Here is a 19,810-nt window from a genome sequence, read left to right as displayed (position 1 = left end):
GTCTGACCATAATCCTTCTTGGTAATCCATATTGATTAGTCAAACAAGGCCCAGGGATTTTGAGTTCTCATATGTTTACCACAACATTACAAATACATATATTGTAAAGTTGTTAAAGGACCAACTCAACCAAAAGCTTTAGCTGATGGTTGAAGTCCAAGATCAGCTTATAACTCAATCAATCATCAAGGGAAATTCAAGTCGGTTCCCTAAAAACCCTTATAACCATGTAGCCAGTTATAGTGGGATTAATATATTGTATTACTTGTGCTTGTAATACAGAAGGTTGATGAGGAAGAGGTGACCATAAAAGACTAATTCAGCATTTAAAGTATGCGTTTAGTTGACACATAAATACATGGGAAGTTAGATTTTCTAGGAAGTAGATGTATCTCCAAATGTTTAGTTAAAAATTTCAAAGGAATCTGATCTTATTCAAAAAATAAAAAAACTTCAAAGGAATCAAAACTTCATTACCTACAAAAGGGACGAAATCACTAACCAAGTTTCCTACATACGTGAAACTTTCTGTAAAAATGAAATTCTCATAACAATTTTATAGAACTTTTTATATACACCCGGTGCACCTAAGGTAGGTGCAAGTGCGACCATGGGTGTTTCTTTTTGTGGAAAGCTAAACGTCGCCCTCGAATATCTAACTAACGCCCGCAAATAAAATATATTTTACAAATTTACCCTTGTATATTTTACAAATTTACCCTTATATTTAAAAAAAAAAAAAAATTTACCCCCCTCAAACATAATTTACCCACCCTCACTACCTCTTCTCTCTCTAAACCACCACCACCACCACCTCATTTTACCACCCACTACCACCACCACCACCACCTCCTCTTTTAATCACCAACCACCACCTCCTTTAATCTTCGGTTTCTCGATCTACACAGCCGCAGATATGACGAGTAAGGACAAGGGGAAGGCGGTTGCCGAAGACAAGATTTGTTTTTATTTTTTTTATTTTCTGAAATCGGGTTCAAACGCGCTGTTTTTTCGAACAACCTAGGCTCAAACGCCTAGTTCATTCGAACAATCGTATGGCTGTACGAAATATCTGGGCGGTTGAGATGAATTGCTTAGTAAATTCAAACAACCACAACAATAAAAAAATCGAAAACCAGGCAAACGCCTAGGATTTTCGAAAACCCTAGGTTGAAACGCCTAGTTTTTTCGAAACTTCTTAGGATTTTCGAAAACCCTAGGCTGAACGCCTAGAGTTTTCGAAAATCCTAGGCTGAACGCCTAGGGTTTTCGAAAATCCTAGGCATTTGCCTAGGTTTCGAATTTTAAAATTTTTTTATCAGCACACACCGAGATATGGTCCGACGAGCCTTCAGCGAGCAGCATAGATTGTGTTTCCAGTATTTCGTCGTCGTCCATAAGATCCAATAAATTTGATTTTGCAAAATTTCATAAATTTGTTTGATTTTGAAAATCACGGCGGTTGGTCCGATGATCGTTGGTGGCCATTGACCACTGGAGAGAACGGTTAAAATTTTTGTGTACGGTAAAAGTGTGAAATTGAGGTAAAATTAATTAATTTAATTGTTATTATTAGGATAAGTACGTAATTTTATGTTATTTTGCGGGCGTTAGTTAGATATTCGAGGGCGATATATAACAACCCCTTTTTTCTCATTTTAAAATGAACAATAAATATTAAATGAACAAAAAAAAAAGGGTTCATTTGGCATCAGTGTGGTTTTCTGTTTTTCAAAATCATATGATATATGTCACATAATGAATAAAAAATTAGTCAAATTTATTAAACTCCAGAATAATTTTGAAAATTGACAACAAATTAGTGGAAATACTTTTTTCTTGTTTCCTATTTTTGATTTTTAATTTTCAAAAAAACAGAAAACTGAAAAGAAAAAAAAATTTGAAACAAGCCAAATGAATAAAAAAAACACGTGCACGTTGCACCAGGGATTGCAGAGTATCAATTTGAGAAACGTTAATCAAGTAATTAAAAAGAATAATTACAGTAATATGCATTAGTAATAAAATGTTAACCTACAATACCAAAAAAACTAACAAAGAAGAAATGCACGGGTTTTTATTCATAGTTAGACTTAATATTAAATATTTAATTGAAATAACAAAATATTAATACATAATAAGGTTCACACATATACAAACAAATTTTAAATCTTTCAGGCTTCCATCATTCTTTGTAAATCAATTGTTGATCGTGCCAATTGATAAGTTGTGTAATTAAACCCACCCTTGGAATTGCAAAATTAATCTCCTTGCAAAATTAACACTTATGAGTTATGACTGACTTCTTAATTATGATCACTGTTTGTCGCATTCAGAATTTCGTGGTGTTCAAATTCTAAAATATGTTTCTTTGCTTGCAAAAGTTTTACATTTATTTGTGTGGAACAGATGAGTTTATATAGGATTGAAAAAATAATGGATTTAAAGTGGTGATAAAGTTTATTAGATATGATAAACTTTATTAATGCTAAACTTAATCTTTTAGTCGAATAAATGATAAATGGTGAACATTTTTTTTGTTGGAAAAAGAGAATGGATATATTTTTAGTTTCGATAATTTTTTCTATTTTTTGTATCTAATCTAAATCTGATATTTTTTTATAATTGAACGTGATTTCATATTTTTTTATTAGTATTTTTAAATTTTTTTTTATTATAATCACTTCTCATATTTCATTAGTTTTTTTTATCTAATCCTTTTTTTTAAAAAAATTAATTGAATTTGAATTTCATTTTAAGTTTAATATTCCTCCGTTTCTTTTTATTTGACACGTTTCTTTAGTCACGTTTACCAATGCACAAATTCAACCATTAATATCTTTAATTTCCAATAAGCAAAAATTATAAAAATTTGATATTTAGAAAATATATATCGTGACGATTCTAACAAGATCCCACAACACTATATTTTTTATTACATATAAATCACAAAACACGGTCAAAGGTAAGTGTATGAATAGTGCTAAAGTCAAAACGTGTCAACTATTAAAAAATGGAGGTAGTAGTATTTTTGTATATATACGAAATAAATAAACTGTTTCTTTTCTCTAAGATAAAATTTTCAATTTTAAAAGATAATATTTTATTTTTATAATAAATTTAAACCTTTAATTTTAATCCTACGTGGCGCTTTAAAATAATAATCCTACGTGTCATAATCTATCCTATACGTAACGCTCTAAAAATACTAATCCTACATGGCACTCTAATAATTTTTTTAAAATTAAAATCATACGTGGCTCTCTAAAATCTTGGGAAAAAAACTCCCCCTTACATATATACTAGATGAAAGCCTGTGCGATGCACAATGTTATTTCATCTAAGGTTTTTAATTATTTGATTTATTGTATTTAATAATTTCAGACAAAATTACAAAAGTTTAATTTTAATTTTTTTAACTGTAATTTCTTCAGTGAGCAGACGATTTGCTGCTCTTCTAGTTAGAGAAGGTTTTAGACCTACCGGTAATAATACTGATATTTCATTCGTTACCTAAAATCTTTAATGTGAAAAGATAAATTTTTATTTTTTTAAATAATTTAATTCCTTAATCATTTTTCATTGTTTATGTTAGCAAAAATAAAATTGATTTAAATTAAATCTTTACATTTATATAAAGTAAATCAATATATTTACTAATAAATGAAAATTTGTTGCAAAATTGATCAAAAAATTGTAATTGTTTAAAATCAAATCTATGCATTGAAATTTATTCATCATCTCCAATAATAACGAAAGTCATCCATATAATAAGTATACAACATCAAATCGTGTGTCATTTGCCTTAGCTTCTTCTTACAATTTTTAAAATTAATTTGAAATAGTTGCATTTAATATATGTATAAAAGCCAAAAAATTAACTTGAATAGTGGAATCAAATCGAGTACTTTACAATTTAATTTCAACCACAAATGCTTGAGAGTGCTCAACATAAAATTTCTTAGTAACTAAACTAAGCTAGTCAACAATTAGCTAGCTTCCACATTGTTATATTTTGTCTACAATGTCGTGGAGAATATACATCCATTACATCTTTAATCAAAAGTAGTATGATATGAATTGCATCAATGAGATCTAGACCATTAATTGCAATTAAAATGCGGTCCATCCCTGTGTTTATTCATGCATGAAACTTTTATTAAATCATTATAATGACAAAAATCAAGGCATTGGATTGGAACGATTGAAAAGTATCTAAAGAAGTAAACTTTTTCTTCAATTAATTTTGGATGAAAGTGTTGAACAAAGCTGGTGTTAATTGAGGCATGAGCGTAATCACCCTATAATTAAAAATAAGAAATTAAGTTATTTTAATAACTTGATTAAGCCACTTAAATTAAAAATTTTATTTTTTTTAATAAAATTAATTAATAAAAAACTAAAGAGGTTTATAACAAAATATAATAAATGTAAATTAAACAATTTATATATAAAAAAAAAATAAAAAAAAATAAAAAAAACCAAATAACTCCTCTTCCATTAGGACCTTATCCAAACCTTTAAGCTATGTTGTTTACTGAAATTCAGTATGTCAAATAGGCGAGAAACTTGTACTTTGATTTTCCAATCATTTTTGCTCGAATTTAATTCTCTAATTAATTAGATCTGCATGTAAAAACAAAATTCAGTAAACAAAACATAAACAGATAATCGTTAAGTATCCCAAATAAATACAATGTAAGTACTAATTACAAATATAAATTTAAACATAGGATTAAAAATTACCCGGACATTAATGACCTCAAACTAACACAAAATTACTAACAAAAAATTCGCTTGATGGGGTTTTGTATTGAAACAAATTTTGTTGGTGTCGTATGATGCGTTAGATGTGCATGTAAAAACAAAATTTAGTAAATAAAACATAAACATATAATCGTTAAGTATCCCAAATTAACACAATGTAAGTAATAATTTACAAATACAAATTTAGACATAAGATTTTAGAAATTAAGCAAAAAATTACTTGACCATTGATGACCAAAAACTAACACAAAATTCACTTGATGGGGTTTTGTATTCATACGAAATTTTGTTTGTGTCGTATGATATGTCAATTTATAATGGTAGGTATCACAAATTTTGATTTAATTATAATTAACGACCAATTTTTATTTCTTATCATAAATACTATTAAAATTTATCTGATAATGGTAGGTATCAAACTTTATTATTATCGTTTATCATTTGAATATTTTTATTTATTTTATTGGGTTATCATGAAGTCATATTCTCATTCCATGTATATTTAAATGTACTCATAAATTATCATATTATAGTTACGTATTTTTCTATTTGAATCCACCATATTTCTCCACCATATCATAAATTAAAAAAATTAAAATTTGAACCCACCATATTTCTCCACCAAATTTAGTTACGTGGAGATAATTTTCACCATATCATAAATTTTTTAAAAAAATTAATATTTGAACTCACCATATTTCTCCACTAAGTACAGTTATGTGGAGATAATTTTTGAATAGTAGGATATTTTCATAATTTGAACCCAATTAAATATCTTTTTGGAGATTTATCTTTTCCTATATTTTTTGGATTTCATATACTCATAGTATTGATTTAATGAATTTATCTTTTCCCATATCTTTACTTTATTTTTTTCCATTAAAATAATTTAATTCGTGGATTATAATATACGTGGCATTAAAATTTTAGATATATCAAATCTAATTCGTTACTTTTATCTAGATGCCGATATAATTTTTAATTCAAAAATAAAATACAAATATTTTTTCTTATTGGTCGAAATAATTATATTTCTTATGTGGCTCTCCGAATGCTCTCGAAAAATTCCTACTTTATTTATATATATTAGACTAGGTTAGAACCCATGCGATGCACGGTTTATATAAAATCTATTTTTATAATACATTTAAAAAAATGGATAAATATAAATTAGAATTATGCACCTTGTGTAAAAATATTTGTAATTTTATAGTTTTAGATTTTCATCTAAATTATGATATAATACGGTAATACCTATTCAATGTCGCCTAATACATATTTCAATGTAGGAGTCCATTTATTAAAGTGCTATTTACAATTATTTTATTTTGTAAAGATAAATTGATAGGTTGTAATTGTAATGTATAAGCTTCTAATATTCAAATTTCAAAATTGTTAAATATGATAGCTCCACAAAAGAAAAAAAAATTAACATCTTTACATTTAGGTGGGAAAAAATTATTATGTGAATGACATGATGTCAGCAACGTTTTATTTTAGAAATAGTTAATAGATAAATATTAGATTAGATTGGAATTTTAAAAAATTGCGGCATGAAATACAATCGTTTAATACTCGTAGTTTAGCAATAAAATACTCCCTCAGTCCCTCACTCCATTCTTTTTTCTTCTAGAAGATTCAAAATAGAATTAACCAAAAACAATGAAGAAGTAATTCACATAGATGGCATCAAAATTTTGTTAGAGCGTATATAATTGTTCTTTTTCTATGATAGTATAATAAATGTTGGTGAAATACCTGGGATTTGAGATAGCTATTGAGATCGATCAGGAAGGCGGAGTCGTTGTTGTTATAGCAGCCACCACACCAACCGTCGAGAGCTACTCCGAACCCACAATTGAGGCGAAAGTAGAGAAACTGAAATAATAGAAAATTGGTTTTATTAAGTAAAAAAAATTATTCATTTACATTGAGTGACTGATTAATACGATCACTTTGTAAATCACTTTGTAAATTGCGGACTTATATGCAATTTTTGGAAATGAAAGAGGTAGAGAGAATAAAAAAATTATGGACTCGTGTGATAGAATGAAAAGTCTACATTTACACTCAGTGTACAAATCGATTTTACACACTACAAATAGAATTTGGACAACTCAGCAGGACCCACAAAAAAGAAGAGGGAAGGGAAATTAATGAGAGGGAAAATTGAGCAGTATTATTTTTGGGGTATTGGCAGGTCTTTGCTAGTGTTGGGCGGGAATTCTGTCACAGAGCGCCAAACTAAAAACGGGTCCCACTTAATTACATCATCTTTTTCCTTAAATGTCCTTTATTTTTTCCATTGAAACAGTTAGCATGCAAAAAAGTTTCTACAGAGAATTCGACAACTACACTTACGTAAGTATCATATCTATTCTACTTCTGCAATGTGATTTCGATGTTATTAATTGAAGATTCCGATCTTTTTCCCACTAATTGTTGATTTCCCCTTTCTTTTAAGGGTTATATTTGCATATTAATTGTACTTTGAAATGATTAATGCGACTTATTGATGTGTAAATGTGCAATTAAGTTATTTTTAGAAGTGCTCGTCATTCTTTCGTGATTGTGATTCAATGTTAGCCTGGCAATTCCAACTTGTGCTGGCCGTTTAAGGAGTTCGTTGACAGTTTTAGAATTTCTTAGGATTTCACATTTCCTGTAAAATTAAGTCACTTAAACATATTATATAATTTATAACATATTTAAATTTGTAGTATTATTTTTTTTTTAATGTTTGTGTCAATTTTTTTATTTGTTAAGATCAAATTTTTAATTATGTAATTTTATTGCGGCATTGTTTCAGTAAATGCAAAGTGGAGCCCAATATTTTGGTGAAGATGTGAACATTGATCTCAATGTGTTGGATGAAATCAACCAAGTTGGTCAGCATGACGACATTATAATTCCCGATCTTAATGAAGTCGCAGAGGAAAATGCAAGTATGTCTTCTAAAGGTGACCATGTTCCTGTTAACCAAACTAATGGTAGTGTAGACGTAGACAATAATAGGGTTGCTGCCCTAGCCCCAGCTGGGGATGTTGTTTGAATCCGGTGAAGAATTTGCCCAGTGCTGCCATGAGTACGCTTATAAGAAAGGATTTGAATTTTATGTTATAACAGATACAATGATGAAGGAGTAAAAATTAAGAGGAGTTAATCATAGAGGTGTTGGGTGAAAGGATCCGAGGTACCATATGATGTCTCGTATTAGAATGGACTGTAAGCTGGGTGTAAAAGACAGGAGCAAAACTGGAAAGCACCAACGCAAAAAGAAAGTTCCTTGTACAGATTGTAAGGTATATATTTATTGAAGAATGTCAAAGGGATGGTTTGTAATCACACAATGTGTCTTGGATCACAATCATCCTCTTCATCCGGATTGTGCCGGGCGCATGGTGAACTATAGAGGTATTAAACAAGATAGTTATGACAAAATGGTACTAAACAATTCTGCCGGCATCTCTTTGGCTAAGAGCTATAATTCGTTCGTTATTGAGAAAAGGGGACCTTTGAAATTGTCATTCACCAAGCATGATATGATAAATGCAGTTCACGTACAACGTCACCTTATCATATTCCAAGGGGATGCACTTGCCGTAGAACATTACTTTAAATGTTTTTATTGTGATTGAAGAAGATCCTAAATTTTATTGTGCAATCCAACAGGATCAAGAAGGAAAACTTCTAAATGTTTTTTGGGCTGATGCGAGGTGTCATGCAATGTACCGACATTTTGGTGATGTGGTGTCATTTGATACAACCTTCTTATGTAACAAGTATAATAAAGTTTCATTAGCACATAATGTTTGTTTTTACGGAATCAGTTATTTGTAACGTGAATAATATATTTGATAAAGGTTTCACATTTATATTCTCACAATATCAAATATGTAGGTACAAAATGTCATTTGCTCCATTTGATTGTAGGCTGCAATCATCATGGGTCAACTATCCATTTTGGTGCTGCCTTAATCAGTCATGAAGATGCAGAGTCGTTCGAATGGGTATTCAGACAATTTCTTGAATGTATGGGCCAACCCCCAAAAGGAATACTAACTAACCAATGTAAGGCTATAGGGAAGGCAGTGGAAATAGTATTCCCTTATATGCCGCACAGGCTGTGTTTATTTCACATTAAGCAAAACGCAGCAAGGAACTTGGGGAAGTTACCGAGATGGAAGGAGATAGAGGCAGATTTGGATCATGTTGTCCACGATAATTTTTGCATAGAAGAGTTTGAGGATGCATGGAAGGCTATGGTTATAAAGTACAAGTTACAAAAGAACACTTGGTTAAGTGACGCATATGCTAATAGGCATCGGTGGGCTCCTGGCTATTGGCGTGGCTTATTTTGGGCTGGCATGTCATCAACGCAACGTAGTGAAAGTATGGACTGTGGTGTACAAGTATATGTGTGTTTGAATACTGGGTTGATGCAATTCATGATTAATTTAATGCATTTTATGGTGGCTTAGTGGAAAGGGAAAAAGACCTAAATTATAAAACAAAGCGTAATCCATTTTACTATGACAACACTATACTAGTAGAGGTGGTGTTTAGCAAGGCTTACACAAATGAGAAGTTTATGGAGGTGAGGAACGAGGTGATAGGGCTAAAGCACACCAATGTAATAAAAACAGGAAACATTGGTTTAACAATTTTGTATGATGCAAAAGAGAAGATCCCGAAACATGTATGGAAAGCAACGAGGCGGACGTTTAAGGTTTTCGTGGACAAAGAAAAAGGCGAAATTAGTTGTAGCTGCAAGCTTTTTGAGTTTCGGGGTATCTTGTGCCGGCACATTATTCGGGTGATTGAGATTGTATATATTGACTGCATCCCAAAGTACATTTTGAACCGATGGAGGAAGGATATCGTTAGGGATTATGAGGGCATCAAGGTATCGTATTACGATCGTAAGGATTCATTATATGTAGCTCAGAACAATGAAATTCAAAGGAGGCACAAAACCTTTCAACGTTAGCAATCCAAAATGATGAGACACTTTCAATGTATTATGAAGCAACTAACAAAATTCGTATTGCTCTTGAAGATGTTATTGGTATTCGAAGGACTGCTAATGTTGATGTTATTAATTGGAGTGACCCCTCCATGAATAGAGTTTTTGGCTGGTGAAGGTCAAGGCCTGAGGAGAATAATCAAAGGCATCTTGAACGTGTGGCAAAGCCTGTGGGTGATGACCAGATTAAGAATCCAGTTGACAAACGAGGCAATAAAAGGGCTCCTACGAAGAGAAATAAACATCAATCGGAGAAACGGCCGCGGAAAAAGAAGAAGAAAACCGTAAAAATCAATTTGTGTATAATTGTTTGTTTTTTTAAGAAAAAAACTATTCTTTCTATGTTGTAACAATAACTTTTAATAATCTGCTATAATGTAACACCCTAGAATTTCCTTTCTTTAAAATACTTGCTTTGCTCTTTTTAAAATACGAAATAGAAAAAATCTAAGGCATTACAGCCACCGTGATAACGGCTAAGGCATTTATCACAGACACACAGCGGAAGGCTCTTTTCAAAACCTTCCAAAACAAAGTCAAAGTCCAACAGGCCAATCAAAAGTAAAGTCAAGTCAAAGTCAAGAAAAGTCAAACCTACAACTTGAAACCATTGTAGGCCCTTTTCAAAACCAAATGTATTTAAAACCAGCTCATTAGTATCATCAATCAATAGTAATAAACCAATAAACAATAATAATCACATATTCGAATTAAAATTAAAACAAGATTCACTCTTTGCTCAAACCCCAACATGAATATGCCGCATCACCTAAAAACTTCTCTTTAACTGCCCCTACTACTTATCATAAGAAATGGGTCGTCGTAGGGCCAAGATAAAGATAAGGCCAACATAAACACAAAACACAACAATCAGCAATGCTGAGTACATAAGCATAAACGAATCACACTAACATGCTTACATCCTATCAGTAGTGGCAACAGATCGGATTCGGGTCGGATGAAGCTTCACCCGCATCCACCTAAATCCACCATCCGCTCCACCCGATCCACCCGCCACCCGCAAAACCCATCACCTGCATCCGATCCATCCGTAATCCGTGGATGAAACGGGTGGATCGAATGCTTAGCGTGTGACAAATATAATCCTACTTAACTAATATTAACTTTCAACTCTATATTACAGCAATAATTTATAAATAAAAAAATCATGAACTTACTTGCAATTGTTATATAGTAGTGATAGTACAATGTATTGGGGGGGGTGGGTTTTAATTTTATATTTTTAAAAAAAATAAAATTAAATAAAATTTAGATTTTTTGTAGAAATATACGTACGTAGTACTATATATGAAAAAAATATTATATTTATACAGATGGATGACGGATCGGGTGATAAACGAATGACGGATCGGGTGACGGATGAAACGGAGCTCCACCCGAATCCGACTCGATCCGTCATCCGCTTCATCTGTCATCCGCCCTTCATCCATTCAACGCGGATTTTTTTCCATTTATTTATTTCGGGTGAATCGGGTTTGTGGATATCCATTTAGAATTGCCATCCCTACATCCTATCATCATACAACTTACATTGTTTCACTTGTTTACATGTATACAACTCAAACAATAGATAATTAAATTGCTAATTTATTTGATTACGCATCGAACGGGTTTCCCACTAAATTCCTGCCCAAATGAATTGGGGTAAACTACTCCGGGAGCTAACCGGGTAGGCATAGATGTCACATGAAAGTGACGGATGTCCTGCACATAAAATAAAAGGAAAATACAGCATCATGTACTCCCAGTAGAAGTTATAGTTAAATATAAAATCTCATAACTCCCCCCATATGTCCATACTCGAGGTATATACGTTCCAAGATTTTTGGTGTGTAATCTCTTTCACTTAACGTTGTTTACATTTTTAGACTTGGTGATGACTCTTAATCCACAACACAATCAATCAACATGAATGATTCAAGTAATCAAACATTCCAATTCAATTCTTTAATAATTAGTTATCACATTTAATTTAATGTTAAACCCTTTTTAAAACTACCTCAGTGTAAAAACACCTTAAGCGCATAAAGCACCGCAAATCCTATCCCTCGGTGTTTAAACACCTTAAGTGCAAGTAGGCACCGCAATATATTTTATTCCTGTGCACTAAGACACTTAATAGCTCAATTCCCATGATTAAAAGGATCAATAAAAATTATATGAACCATAATAAATTTTTTTTTTCAATATTCCAAACCAAATTAAACATTTAGTTTAATTAAACAAGCCTTCAAACATGCCAACAATAAAATTATGGTTCAATAAAAATATTCCAATATCACCAATTTCAATAAGTAATTTATTCCAACCAATCATGCCTTACAAACAATTCACCAATTTCATTTCAATTCAACAATCCAATTCAATTCACCAATTTCAACCAATTCCTAGCATGATACTAACTTGAAATCAATTAAAACAATTCCTAGCATGATTCTACACGCTAAATAAATTCCGAGTACGCGTAGTACCTCGAAAGGCTATCAAAATCCGCAACTTTGCCCAACTAATCCAAATCAAAGTGTCCTACATAGAAGGACAATAACACTATATCAATTACCCTTGTATACAAAATTTCAAGCAACTTAAACTCACTTTGATTCACTCTAAATAATCTGAAAATTATTTTAAAAAACCCTTAACTAATCTCTATTTTAATGGGTAATCAAAACCTTTTCATAAAACACCAAAAGCAGTACCTTAAGCAAAATTCCAGTATTATAGTTTAACAAAAAAAAAACCCCATTAAAACTTCATCAAAATCTTTATACTTAAATTATCCATAGAATCATTGAGTATATAAAAGCCCCAAATTAATTCACAAAAGTACCTTAAAAATCACATCTTTAATAAATTAAAACCCTAACTTTGTAATCTTTGAAAATCTGAAAATTAACCCATACTAAAATATGAAATTATACTTTTTAATCCATTAAAATATTATTTGATACTAAATAAACATGTTTCGAACAATTAAAAATCAATACCAACATGTATACATAATTATCTATTAAAGAAATAAGAGAGGAGAAAGGAGGGAGAGAGGACCGCTAATAGAGGGAGGTCGGCTGGGCGGCGACGCCAGTGGGTGGCTGGAGCACCAGCCGGCGGTGGGTGGCGGACAACAACAGTACAGCAAAACAACTCCACCATGGAAAATCTTGTTCACGTAAGGATGAGGGAAAAAGAAAGAAGAAAAAGAAAGGAAAAGAAAGAAAAGGGAAAAATAAGGGAGAAAAATAATTTTCTTAACCATTTGATCTTTTGGGTGGCATAATTTTGGGGTTGAAAGAGTATTTATAGAGTAGGGTAAATTAGAATTATTTAGGCCTCATAAGAGGTGATATGAGGGAGAAATTATTGTCCCAAATAAATAAAAAGAATGATTGGGCTTGTTGTAGATATAAGTTGTAATTTGGTTGAGTAAGTATAGATCAAATTTAAAACTCGTTTTATTTAAATCCCATAATTAAAATAATTTGACCCAAAATATATATTTTATAAATAAATAATTTATACAAAAAATATATTAAAAATACGGGGTATTACAATCTACCCTTCATAAAAGAAGTTTCGTCCCCGAAACTTAGGTACGAAAACTAGAAAAAAAATCTCGTTTGAAAACTAATAAATGCTTGTAAATTCTATAAATTCCTTGATATTTGTAGTTGTTGTACTCTTGTGATACTTACTTTCTAATTCATCTACTCATTTCCACACAAACTAGTGTGTAAAGTAACCAACTCACTAACCAACTTACACAATTTAGTGTGTAAGATAACGAATTTGTTACCAAATTTACACAAACTACTGTGTATTCTAAACCCTTAAATACAAACTTTTACAAACTAGTGTGTAATATGCCCAAATAAAAACAACATAGTCGGTGTAAAACTGACTGAAAAAGTACTAAAAGCAATGAAATTAAGGAGAAAAACGAGAAGTTCTACCGCACTCTACCCCCGTGAAGAAAACGAGTTAAGACCCCGTAACTCCACTCAAGTCAACTCAGACAACTTAAGGCATTCCCTTCTCATTTAATCCTTGGTTAGACCATAGCGCTTCCATATTAGTTACATCCTTGTTGCATGTAGTCGCCAAACTAACCAATCCTTACCCAAATCATTCTATGAAGTCATGATTGAGTAATAATTACTAACAATATCCTCATGGAATAATCAATACATCAATTCTACTTAAATCATTCCACACAACCTTTTAATAGACAAATGCAATGCATTCCTTGTGTCAAAACTCTGACAAATTTCCTCAAAGGTCCACATTGGTCTAACTCAATAAATTCCAGATTATTATCGCATCACCATCTATGGCATACCTCCCTTAACTTGGGGTATACGAGAACACTTGTACTTTACCAAGGTCGTGGCATGGCTCAACTTCCATTGATATTAAAGTTCAAGATTAATATGTGGGTGGAACCTTTAACCCAATATACCTTTCCAGTCACCCTGGAAGTAAAAAATAATTACTCTCTACATGTATTTCATCATTATACGCGTTTCCAATCGTTTACCCAACGTACTAGTGTACACTCCCTCAAACTTTCGAAAGTTTCTTGTAGTTTGAAAACGACATTTTTAGGTGCTCCATGGAGCCTCACCTACATTGACGTAATTACTTACAAGTTTGTCCATCGCAATTCATTGATATCATTCCCGTTTCTTAACTCAAATTAATATGCATTAAAATCCATTGAGATGAAGTCTCTCCTTAACTCGTATCTTGAGTGGATGTATTGTCCTCTTGATTCTCCTATGCTCAATCTTTACTTCTTGACAAATCCAATATTTGATCACCTAATTGCTAGTTCATTAATCATTCTAGGACACCAAATCACTTCTCAAATCTTTATACCTTTCACCCCTTGTATTTGCACCCAACTATGATGAGTTGTGTCCTTCCTCCACAGGTTTCTCTTTAAATTCGTCGCATTTACCCCCTACCTTCTTACACCAAGGTTCCATTTTCATTAATATTAATGTAGTCACCCTTCCTTTATTTACTTTTTCACAATTTCGATCAACTCCAACTCTCGAAATTAGCTTTCCATTATCTCCTCAATTATGTGAAGTTCTCTTGCGATTCCTAACGATTCCGTCCCCCACAATTTCAATCTTCAACCTTTCCATTACTTAAAAAACTCCCAAGCTACAATCACTGCATTCACTCCATGACTCAACCTTCGACCTAGATCATCTTCAACCAACATGTAATTCCGCCACTATATAACTCCTTCCTTAATATATATATATATGGGTTATCCAAATCATATCCAAATCCAACCATCTCTCTTAACAAGTATTCAAGTCCTTTTTACACAAAAATGCAATTCAAATTCTTGTAAGCCTTATATAACTTATACTTCGTGTTATAACGTCTCAGAACATAATTCCTCTCTATTCCCATAATGTCTTATTAAACTTAGAACTTTGAACCTCTAACACTTTTTAAGTTAGGTCAATCATCGACATATCATCTTCCCTTGTCTACTTTTGTGTCATCCCCTTACATAAAATATTATAGGAATTTCACTTTCTCCATAAAAACCCATTACATCCCTATACACGATCCTCCATATCCTTAAAATGCATCAAAATGTTCCCAGTGAACTACTACAAATTAATCCCAAAATGATAATACTTACTCTCTCATGTCAAAATGATGCAAGTGCGATAGTCAATCTAAAAGCATAGTATTAAACTTAACTCGTTTTGTCAATTAATGTTCAACCTTAAGTTTATCCTCAAAGTTATCGTTGTCTTTCTCCATTTATCAACTAATTGATCATCCTTGGTAGAAATATTCTTCCTTTGATATCACCTTATTTAACTCCTTTAAACTCCCACACAACCACTTACTTTCACCGTTATCCTTTAAACAATCAAGCACACCTATACATACGCTTCCCAAGGCAATGTAACTTCGTTTTAACAATCCCTGGCAATTTCACTTCTCAACCCCCTCATTTCTCATTAGTTGATAAAGCTTTAACCATTTCATCTATACAACTGCATACTTATAGTCATAGCCAAGACTCACTCACGACCTTTAAATTCCAGGATTATAATGCTTCTCACAATCCAATTAGGGATGGCAATGGATCAAATTCGGATCGGGTGGAGTTTCTTCCACATCCATCCGTCATCCGCTTCAACCATCATCCATATCCATCCGTCCATCATCCGCGGATGAAACGGGTGGAGCGGATGATTAATGGATGAGTATTTAAAGTGAAAAAAATTCTCATAAACTCTAATATTCGATTATTTATACAATGTTATTTTTTTTTATTAATAAAAAAGGAAAAAATAACAACATGTTGATTGAAAAAATTAATTTGCAACAAAAAAAAGTAAATTTCTTGCACATTTTTCATATTTTATTATTAAAATTTTTAGAAAAAAAAATTAATATATGTTTAACGGGTGGGTGGATGGTTAGCGGGTGAAGAATAGTATCATCCACATCCGATCCGATCCATCATCCGCTTCATCCATCACCCACTTCTCATCCATTTAATTCGGGTTTTCGTCCATTTATTTGAACCAGGTGGAGCGGGTTAGCGGATATCCATTTAATATTGCTATCCCTAAATCCAGTACTTAACACTATAACAGTTTCAATAAGTCATAAGCTTTCCTTTAATGCTCCTTATATATATACCATTTTGTGATTCACCCCGAATCTCAATGTAATTGCATAACCCTTAACATCATGTCAAGATCTTCTCCATCAAATTTGACATTAAAATTCCTCCCCATGAAATCTCAAATTCATAATTAAGCCATCTTCATCCATTGAAGTTTACCATTTTCTAACAATTCAAGAAATTCCCAAAGTTCAATTCAAGAATCAATTCATTCCATTACATGCTTTTGTCTTAAAAATATTAATACTCTTGTGTACATATATTCATAAATTTCCTTTGACCATCTCATAGGTCTTTACCATTTGACTTCCCAAGCGATTTCTTTCTTATTTCATCCTTAAACTTAACACCTTTACTTCTAAGAGTATATAAACAAGATGTTTCTTCATACAAATCATCCAAGTCTCAAAGACTTACCCCAACAATTTCAGTTGAAATCCATATTCAATCTTCTTCTAAACTTGTTTACTTATTCATCCTGACTTCCTTAATAGACACCACCTCCTCAAGTGTACTCTTATCAACTCAATAAACTCCAATTGTTATTCTTGTCAAAGACAATTCCCTCACTTCCAAATCCATTATAACTCTTATACCTTTTCTTATAACAAGCATGGACAAGCAACCATTTTTTTTTAAGTGGTTGCCTTAAACACTTGCCAATTAAAATTAGGCGTGGCCTTCACTGTTCATTAATTCTTTTGCCTCTTTCTCCTTTAAATTACCATTCCTATATAAATTCCTTGGACATTTTGAAGTCCTCATCCAACTTGTCAACTCATTATGCCGACTTTCAAAGCCCTATGAATCATGCCCTTTCCCTTATATTATGGTTTGCATTGCATTAGCTTCATACATATATCCATTACGAGGTCCTTGGTGGTTATAAATTCACCCCTTGCAACTGTTGATCTATAGTGGCTTAACTTGGGCGATTTTCAACGGGCTTTTCAAATGACAGCTCAAAGGCTCGTCTTCTGGGCACCTTCTAGGCGGTGTAGTACTTGGGTGATAGGGTGGCTCGCCAGCACTCTTCTGATGTTCCTCTAGTTCCTGAGGATCCTCCTCCCTTGATGATGAATCAAGAGGCGCTCAGGGTGTATACCATGGATGGCGTCTTGGATACAGACTTCCGAGGGCACGTCTATCCCGATTGATCTTACGAGGAGGTGTTGCTCCCTCGACTGGCTCGTTCGCCTTACTGCGAGGAGGTCTGTATACCATTCATTTTATCTTTTCTATAGCCCCCAACAGTGCTAATTATTGGATTATCTTGCAGGAGGCGAGGGGGCCTGAGGTGTTCGAGCCCCCACGTATGTCCATTCGTAATCAGGGGTTTCATGGCCCCATCGAGGAGACGATCCCCCAGCTCCCGCGGAGTGGCAGTTAGTGGAGCGATCCATCCCTCGGTCGATGAGATGGGTAAGTGTTCATCTTTTATTTAATTTCACGCACATATCACTTTGTTTTCTGACCCTCTTTGTTCGTTGCATTTTTCTCGAGAGAGCACGGTGCGGATAACAGATGTTCTTGATGCCTGTCGGTATCAAATGGAGAGGTGGAGCCACCGGGTGTATTGTCGTCGTTCGGATGGCGTTGAGCCAGTACGTGTTTATGCATTTATGTATTTTTCTTTTGTCTAATTTATTTGCTTTGATGGCTAACTCATATTTCTTTGTATTTGTTTCAGCCAGGTCCTCGTTTGCGTATTCGTTCGAGGCCAGAGGGCTTGAGAGAGAAGGGAGCGAAGCGCGCCACCGTACCTCCTTGTAGATCCCCGGCAGACAAGAGGTTGCTAGCCAGGCGGAGGGCGATGATGGTGATAGCCCGAGTCACGATTCTTCGTCAACTGAGGTGTTCCCACCGGGTTTTGGTCTTGGGGTGGTATGACCTCATGTCGTGTCGGATTCGTTCGAGGTTGGTTCATCGTCTCAGCACATCAGGCCTCCTCCTCGGTTCGCTGGTGGGACGTATGAGGTTGGCTCATCGTCACAACAGCCTTTTGTTAGTGGGACCTTCCATCAGTATGACTTTCAAGGGGTGTCCACAGTACACACAATGGAGCGGTCCTACTATTGTGATCCCCGCGACAAGTGGTACCGGCTCTAGTCAGGTTGTGACTCCTCGTACTCGGGAGTCTTACGAGTACTTGGGCCTTCCTCCGGAGCCTCGTTCGCCAGCGCCCTAGTTGTACCTGCATCTTATTCTGAACTATTCAGACTTTTGCTTTTATGTATATGTATACTTTATCGACTCTTATGACTCTTGTGTACATTATTCAGACTTATATCCTTTTTATGTACTCTCTATTTAGACTTTGTTCAATTTTACACTTGCTTTATGTGCGTATGAGTGTGTGATTTTGTGACAACTTTTTGCGAAATTTTTTTGCCATTTTTATTATCATTAAAGGGTATCCGGCTTTTGCCCCAAAAAGAAAAAAAAGAAAATGAGAAAAAAATAAGTGTGTAATTAATTCGAATTTCCTAAAAGAGAAATTACAAATCAAAGAGGATTAAATCGAAAAGGTTGAATTATCATAGGAAAAGGTGAATTTTTGTTGGTTAAGCTAAGGTAGGAAAACAAATTTGGGTCATAAAGGAATTTATCAAAGTACGAGTTTTATTAGAAGTCAAATCAAAGAGTGTTGTTCGCGGCAACTGTATCGCAGACGCCAGGAACCATCGCGGCGTAATAGCTTTATTGCGACACGATGGTTTTGGGAAAATTGACTCTGAATAAAAATCAATTCTTACTTCAATTTTTCTTATAAAAAGCCTCTGAATTCATCACATCCGGCATAATTCGAGTCATTAGCTTTCATATTTCTCTAGCTTTCATATTCTAGCAATCATGTCTAAGAACTTTTGTGAAATCACTCGTGAGTGGTGTCGGTCTTTGTCCAACAGTGAGAGAAAAGAGCTTGAATGTCTCAACATGAATGGCCTATTGGGTATTAAGAGTGTAGATTTTGATAGTGATTTTATTCACACTGCAATAGAATATTGGGACCCCAAAACTCATTGTTTTAGGCTAGGAAATGATGAAATTAGCCCCTTACCGGAAGAATTTGGAGCTATTTTTGGCTTTCCCTCTTTGCATCTTGTCGTAATCCCCACAATATGTGAATATTATTATAAGGGTTTTGAGTGTTTTTATAATCTTAGGGAAACTAATTTATAATCTATAGTTCATGGAAAAGAAGTAAATTTAAGAAAATTTTCATCTTTTTTCTTTAATAGACCTAAGTCTAGTTCTTTTCACATATATAGAAGAAGAGATTTTTTATTTTGCATGTTTAGTCAATTCTTGCTCACTAATGGTAG

General features: G+C 33.2%; 1 protein-coding gene across 1 annotated transcript; it reads left to right on the top strand.

Moving 5' to 3' along the window:
- The first annotated feature begins 7,985 nt into the window (after window positions 1-7,985).
- On the top strand, window positions 7,986-9,757 carry LOC110719180 (protein FAR1-RELATED SEQUENCE 8-like). Its single transcript, XM_021898083.1, has 4 exons — window positions 7,986-8,069; window positions 8,440-8,542; window positions 8,701-9,159; window positions 9,249-9,757. Exons 1-4 carry the CDS (start codon window positions 7,986-7,988, stop codon window positions 9,755-9,757), a joined length of 1,155 nt encoding a protein of 384 aa, XP_021753775.1.
- Window positions 9,758-19,810: the final 10,053 nt, after the last annotated feature.

Source organism: Chenopodium quinoa, unplaced genomic scaffold, assembly GCF_001683475.1.
Source record: "Chenopodium quinoa cultivar QQ74 unplaced genomic scaffold, ASM168347v1, whole genome shotgun sequence".
Classification (NCBI taxonomy): Eukaryota; Viridiplantae; Streptophyta; class Magnoliopsida; order Caryophyllales; family Amaranthaceae; genus Chenopodium; species Chenopodium quinoa.
This window is presented reverse-complemented; position numbering and strand designations above follow the sequence as displayed.